General features: G+C 45.0%; 1 protein-coding gene across 1 annotated transcript; it reads right to left on the bottom strand.

Annotated features, from left to right (window-relative positions):
• Positions 1-4873: 4873 nt before the first annotated feature.
• Positions 4874-7538, bottom strand: LOC121609467 (ras-related protein Rab-1B-like). The gene is made up of 6 exons (XM_041941112.1): positions 7525-7538; positions 6242-6314; positions 6058-6153; positions 5824-5919; positions 5615-5746; positions 4874-5107 (listed from the first exon to the last, which is right to left on the bottom strand). The coding sequence occupies exons 1-6, from the start codon at positions 7536-7538 to the stop codon at positions 4874-4876; spliced, it is 645 nt and encodes a 214-aa protein (XP_041797046.1).
• Between the last annotated feature and the right edge of the window lie 330 nt (positions 7539-7868).

Raw genomic sequence — 7868 nt, 5'->3', positions numbered from 1 at the left:
TGCAGCGCTTCACAGAGATGAATGAAAACAGCAAATAGCAAAATAAAAAAAAAAACAATGAGAACACAAAATTACGTTTAGAAATCCCTGAAAACATCGACAGGACGGGCAGGCTGCAGGTTTGGGGGTTTTTCTGAGTCCAGCCTGTAACACTGACACGAGGACGCCAAGCCATTGCTTTTTAATGGGCGGCCGTGGATCAGGAGGTACAGCAGTCGTCCACTAGTCAGAGGGCTGGTGGTTCGATCCCTGACCCCTAGAGCCTACATGTCAAAGTGTGAACAAGATGCTGAACCCCAAACCCTGATGCTGTGCTTGGAGCAGGAACATCTGTGCTGAGCAGATGAACTCCTGTGTCACTGCAGCTTTAATCAGCACAGCTGTGGCAGCTCTTCCTCACACCTCAGCAGGTGTAAAAACCTCCCAGGTGAGCCCACACTCTAACATCTTATATCCCTCAAACCAGCAGAAACCTCATGTGTGACCATTCTGACAAAAAAAAGCAACTTCAAATAAGGTCAGGTTTTTGTCCCAGAACAGACGCGGCGCTGCTCACATATTGCCAGCTTCATCATACCGCAATAACAAGCCCCAATCATTCTCAATAAAGCCCTCCTTAAGTTTCCTGTAAAGCTCCAACCTCCCAGATTAGAGACACAAACATTAAAGAAAAAAAAAACCTCGGCTAACGGCGCTCTGACTCCCACCGTTTCCCCCCCGGCACAGAAATGGGTCCCATGATGAAAGATATGCTGACCTTTCATCACAGGCATCAATCAGCCTCGTTATCTCCACCACTGTGTGCCTGAAGGGAACTAATATCAACCGCTTGTGTTGAGAAATCTGCTACTAAAGCACTTTTCTGCTCATCTGTCCCAACGCTAACGCTCTTAGTACTGACTGCTGAGCCCAGAGAAGCCAGAATATTTCCCTGAGACGCAACATGCGAACATGAAGCGAACCCATTTCAACACCTCCACACAAAGCTGGAAAAAAGGAAGTGACACATAGCATAGCATAGCATAGCATAGCATAGCATAGCATGGCATAGGCTGCAAGCTAACGTTGAATGAACTGTGATGCTGAGTTTAGGACTGAGCTTCTGGTTTACCTCCCCTCTACCCTGACTGGACCCGGCCTCAAACATCTGTTCTGATCCATGATGGGGCTTCACAGGCTGCTGCTCAGACAGACCAGAAACTCCTCCACCTGTGGGAAAAGCTGTGCTACACCCTGCCTCCACGGCTCTGCTGTCTTTGTTTTGTTTGCTTCTCCGCCTCCAGTCGCAGAGAGCAGCATCCACCCCTGAGGTTAGGTTTAAGATTTCCACAGTTTGTTCTGTCTTTAATTCATACTTAGGGTAATTGATAAATATTGTAAACATGGAGATACTGTGCTGCTCACCTGTTCTGGATTGTGGATTATAAAGAGGGCACCAGGACTTATTCTCAACCCCAACTGCAGCCAATCATCTCCATCTGATTGGTCAGTCCTGTTTATCCATGCTCCAACCTCCCATCCCTCAGCTGTCCTCAGAGTTTTCCTGATCCTCCACCTGCGTGCATACCTGCATTAACCCTCTCAGCATACACTGAACACCAGCCCAGTCTTTGCAGCGGGCTATCTGCTTTGCCTCCGAGCTTTGCTTCTTGTTTCAGTCTGAATTTGTGACTTCGATCTCCTCGTCGGATCCCTTTTGGTTTTTGTTCGCCTCTGCTGACTGCCTACCTGCTGTCAACCCTTCAGCTGCACACTAGGGATGCACTGATCCAACAATTTCACTCTCTGCCGATTACAGTACCTCCACTCAGGGGATCTGTTGATGCTGAGATGCCAGTGATCTCTTTTTCCCAAATTTAAAAGGGATTGCTGCAGCAGTAGAAATTGAAACAGCACATTATGGCTAATATCTAGTCATAATGTGATCACATCAAATCGGTGTAACAAGGCTTGTATAAGTACACAGTCCAATTTGGTACATCAGATCAGAGCTTCCCTCCTGCACACTGATTAAATAAAGCCTTCTTTTATTCTGCAGTTCTCTGCTTAGTCTGCTCTCAGTTTTGAATTGTAGCACTAATAGAGACCACTAGGTGGCAGTATTGTCTTGATTTGTGTTCAGTGTTACAGAGACATTTCACACAGGAAGTAGGTAGACAAATGATAAAGTTAACCCTCTGTTGCATTGATGCTATATTGACCCAGACCCAGTTATTTTTGTGTGCACATGTCAGGAACTATCCATTCTACTCAGGTTATTTGCTTGTTTTCCTCCATGTGTCGCTGCTCTACGCCCATTCATCCACCTGTCAGATTTGTGTGACCATTCAGTGGCTGCGTGGCTCATGGTGTCACATGAACAAGTGCATCAGTGCATACCTTAATATACTCTGCAGCAACCTTGTCCCAGAATGAAACACCCACAGCTAAGCTAACAAAGCAGCAATCAGCCACAAAGTCAGACCAATGAGAGAGAGACAAAGAGGAGACATGTGGAGAGAGATGAGAGAAGGCGGATAGGGAGAATGGGAGATAAGGGGAAGAGAGGAAAACAAATGAAAAAGGCTGAGGTTAGACATGGATGGGAAGGATGAGAGAGAAACAGAGAGGTAGGGAGAGAAGGAAGGAAGGGAAAATAAGAGACTGACTGGCTTAGTTTGCCATTTTGTTCCTCCAGCAACAGAGAGGGAGCTGAAAAACAGAGCAAGACTGACATCTAGAGGAAGGAAAAGTAACAGCAGCTCACCGGCCTGTTCAGTATTTGTTCTCTTTCCAGCAGCACGAGTGCTGGTGCAGCGACGAGCTGCTGCATTAAAAATCTGACTGACAGATATGTGGTTGTAACACATGCTGTGGGAGGAGGTCATCAAATGAACGCCAGGAAAAGAGGTCACATGGTCAGTGTGTTCCATCTCTCTGTTAGACGCTGATGTCTCTGCACAGCATTTTGAGCAGATTCTGTGTTTCTCACACAGTGAAGTGATGGTTATCTGTGAGATCTCCCCCCACACATTCTTCTTACCCTGGCTGTTGGGCTGTGTTTGCCTTATGTGTCTCTGTTTTACACTGTGAGACAATGAGGCTGACGTCCATCATTTCATGCTGCTCAGTCAAATTTCTGGATATTAATTATTCATTTATGCACACGCTTTTCTGAAGGAATGTGAGCAGCTTGCCAATTATTGGCAAACCCCTGCCAATTCCCCAAATGTGGGAATCTCGACTGCATAATTTCTGATAGTGGGGGACTGCGTACGTGCTCTCCTCTGACTTTTTTTTTACCAAATTTCCCCACCTGGGGATTAATAAAGTTGATCTTATCTTATCTTATTGCTTGCACTTACGATGTTAATGGCGCATCAGATCTAAGCTGTGTATTAATATCTGATAAAAAAAAGTGGAAACATCTGTCAGCTTTCATCAAACCGTGACACCATCATCATGTCTGTGTTGCAGGTGGGAGTGTGATAACCTGAAGAAAGTCAGGATTCCTGCAGGGTTCTGGATGCATGATGAATACAGGCTGTTGAAATAATGTGTATCTGATTACAGCAGAATCAATCTGCAATGAATCATTGTGTCACTGTAAGAATTTGTTCCACAGACCACAGCAACAATATTGATTCATGTGAAAAATGGCCCTAATATAACTTATTCAGGGTTGTCACACGATTATGAGGAATCACTTCACACCCACAAGTGATATTTGTCCGGCTAATATCTCCGGAGAATGTCCGGCAATTTGTCATAATTGCAGAGGCCGTATGGTGGTTTTAATCCTGTGAGAATCTTCTACCTTCAGAGCTTTAATAATTTGGACGCCCTGCACAGCTGCCGTGCTGCTGTTAACACATCAGCTTATTGGCTTTGAACACATATCAGATGATATAACCTCCTGTTTTGGGCATTTGACAGAAATCTTGAAATTATTTTTGATCCAATTTGCACATTTAACGTCCTGCTTCCCAAAACTGAGAAATATCATTGAAATGAGATCAGTGCTCTGCGTAAATACACTTGAGCAAATCCTCCATGTCATCTCCTCCTACCTTGATTACTGCAACTCATGTTTGTTTACATGTCTGTCTGGTGCAGCAACTGCTTCTAAATTAGTCCAGAATCCATTTGGAAGGCTTATGAACAACACTGAGAGCAGTCCTGGCCGTGTCGACTGGCTTACTGATCAATTTACGATCCTTAAACTTAACCAGACCTGAACCAGAGAGGTGGCACATCAGAAAACACTCATATATATATAACACATACATCTACAGAAGGCTTCTTCATATATTTCACATGTTTTACCCATATTTCATCATCAGGACTCCCAAGAGATCTTTATTGCCATAAACAAACAACATGCAAAACACATCAAAGTCTGGTAAATACAGTAAATCACATCTGAGGGAAAAGATGGAAGCTGACAGTTTAAATCACGCAGTAAATTCATCCGTAACAGCAGCTCAAACTGTTCGTATCACACTTCAGAGTCAAATCTTCCCGTGCTGTGCGAGTACTAGCTATTCTTTCATGTGACAGGTTTGCAACTCCACAGTTTTCATCTCTTATCGTGAGTTAAAGGAGTGACAGGAAACGGTCCTCGACGTCTTCATAAAACTGTCTGTCCTAGTTGTAAGCTTGGTTGTCCTGTTTGTCTCCGCTCTCTCATAAAGCAGAAAGCCATTATATATTTAATTCTATATGCTTTTAGTTCAATAGCAAAGACATCAAAAATCTGACAATATGTGTTTCTCCGACACGCAAACACAGATCTTGAGACTGTGGTCTTGAGATCAGACAGGTGTGCTTAAAATGACGCACCTCTCTCTTGTGAACGCTGTACAAACACGTCATTGAAGTCACTGTTATCTGCTCAGCAGCAGTTACTGGCCTCCTGCGCCTGCTTTTCCCCTCCCAGCCACAGAGGGGCGCTGTTGATCTTGGCGCTCTGAGCCCTGGCCTCTTTCGACTCGCCCTGCATCCCCCCTCCCTCACTGGCCAGGCGCTTGTGGATCTCGGAGGCCATGGTGAGGAAAGCCCTCTCCACGTTATCAGAGCTCTTAGCGCTCGTCTCCAGGAAGGAGATTTTAAGAGACGAGGCCAGGTCCTGGAGGGGGGCGGGGGGAAGACAAGGATGGGAAGTGTAGCAAATGACCACAAATCTTACTAAATTACAAAATCATCATCATGTATCAGTACAACAGTGTAGAAATACTCCATTGACGTAAGCATTAGCAGTAAACTGACTGAGTGCTCGTTGAGAGAATGAGTCTTAAATCATTGATGAGTTGACATGTAATTAGTTTAATATTGTAGCAGACGTAAGTGCTTTATGTTCTGCTGTTATTTTAAAGCTACACCACAGCGTCGTTATGGATGAGTTTAAACTGCGCGTGACATGTAGCCACTGCAAGGCCGTCGGATAAATGTAGGTCACTCGTTAAGTTAGGCTAAACATGTGCATTAGCATGCTAGCATGCTAATGTTAGCATTAACTTTGCATCTTGCCCTACAAGAGCTCTGCAGCCTCACAGCTGCCACGGTGACGGGTGGAGCTGTTTAACAGCGGGTGGGGGCAGCACGTTGAAGCCGGGCGCTGTGTGCAGCCTCTTACCTGAGCAGTGGCGGCGTCCACCACCTTCTTACTCACGAGGTCGGACTTGTTTCCCACCAGCAGCCTGGAGACGTTCTCGCAGGCGTAGCGATCGATCTCGTCCAACCACTGCTTCACGTTGTTGAAGGACTCCTGGAGGAGGAGGCGAAGGAGAAGTTCACGTTCAAACCCCTTCCGCTGTGGATGATGTGACACGAACACACACTGACCTGCTCGGTGACGTCGTACACGATGATGATGCCGTGAGCTCCTCTGTAGTAGCTGGAGGTGATGGTTCGAAACCTCTCCTGACCCGCCGTGTCCCACTGAGGATCACACAGAGTACGATGGTGAGCTAACATGACACACGACTTTTTTCACTTTATCAAAACAACAAAATAATGAACCAGAACACACTCCCACCACCCCATCGACAACACCTGATAAAAAAAAAAAACTCTCACAATCTGCAGCTTCACCGTCTTCCCGTCCATGTCGATGGTCCTGATCTTAAAGTCCACTCCAATGGTGGAGATGTAGCTCTCGGTGTAGGTGTCATCCTGGAGGTGGAGGTGACATAATAATGAACAACAAGCAGTAAAGTCTTTAAAGTAAAGTTTTTTTTGTTGTTTTTTTTTACTCTCCTACCGCAAAACGCAGCAGCAGACAAGACTTTCCGACTCCAGAGTCACCGATCAGAAGAAGCTTGAACAGGTAGTCGCTGGAGGACCACACACACACACACACATACACACACAGCCAGATGTGCACACACATGCAAACATTTAACGGTTCAGTGTCTTGCACAGGAGGGAGGAAGGGAGCTGTTCACGTCCTTCATCAAGTTATGTTTACAGCTAATTTCATTATGAAGTTAGATTTTGCAAACAGGAAATTCAAATGTTAGACATTAGATCCTTAGAAATAAACTGTCTCTGGTGCACATCCAGATATATGTTATGAATGCAGATAATCACAGATGGTGAATCCTCTTACAGCCAACAGATTACACATAAACACTGATGATCACATCACAACATTTTCTCTTCTCACCTTCATGTCCGATCACATATCTTATGTTTCTATTAGGAAACGCAGTATATGTGATATATGTTTAAGGTTCAGGGTGAGGATTCATTTTTTGTCCTAAAAAGTGAGTCCAGAATGTCTTCACTGTGTGTCTGAAGGCTTGGTACATAAACACACACATGCACACACACACTCCTGCTGTCAGTATTGTATTAGATATCATCAGTTTCATCCAGATCAACCCAAGTGTTAGCTGTAAAGACGATGCCACCATGCTGACAGTCACTGGTCTTTGCCTTGTTTAATACACACAGGAAGTTGTTTGTGCAGGTTTCATTTTGTTCTTGTGAAGTCAAATCAGGATTTCTTGAAATTAAAGATGCACAAAGTTGAAACTAACAAATTAGATATAGTAACTATGATGAGGATTAGAGACTGAGGCAGATTGTTGTGTGAGGAAGTCACATTTCTTCATCAGTTCAGTGTGGGAACTAAACCGTCTCTAAAGACTACAATACCCATCAGCCACAGGGGCCGAGTGATCCCAGTGTTTCCTACTAAAGCCTATGCAGAAAATGAGACCTTCTCTCCTGTAACCCTGGACCCTGATTCATAGCTCCACATGGTTCAAACCATAAGATCACCTGTTTTATCATTTCTATGTATTATACAAACACATAGAATTAAAGCAGCATACTGTATTTAACCACACATCAACGAACACGGCGCGTGAGGCTGCAACTTTATCTCCCTGAACGCTGCTTATCCAGGTCAGAAACGAGGCTCAGGGACATTTTAAGGTCTTAAATAGTTTCCTAACTTTTCACGTCAGCAGTGTTGAAGAGCAGAAGTCAGCGTCTTCCAGCAGTAACACAGAGCAGACAGAACGAAACAACACTTACTATTCAGGATTCATGATCACCGAGGCCGCTCCAGGTGACGCGATCAAACCAAAAATCCCTGAAATTGAATCCTGAAGCTGAAAACAGTGCGGTTATCTCCGAGCTGTGATGCTGTGGACTGCTCTGTTGTGCCTGTCTGTGTTTGTGTGTTGGAGTATTTGTGTGTGTGTGTTTCCGTCCTTTGGAGGCCAAATGGCAGAATCAGCCGGAGCTGCCTACCTTGCGAGCTGGCTGATGAGCTGACTGGTTCAGATGCATTATTTATTAATGAAGACTGGCTCAGGTTGCAGCGGGGACAGCACCTGGAGCGAAGGCACACGACACTCACAAACACCCACTGAACA

Source organism: Chelmon rostratus, chromosome 7, assembly GCF_017976325.1.
Source record: "Chelmon rostratus isolate fCheRos1 chromosome 7, fCheRos1.pri, whole genome shotgun sequence".
Lineage (NCBI taxonomy): Eukaryota > Metazoa > Chordata > Actinopteri > Chaetodontiformes > Chaetodontidae > Chelmon > Chelmon rostratus.
This window is presented reverse-complemented; position numbering and strand designations above follow the sequence as displayed.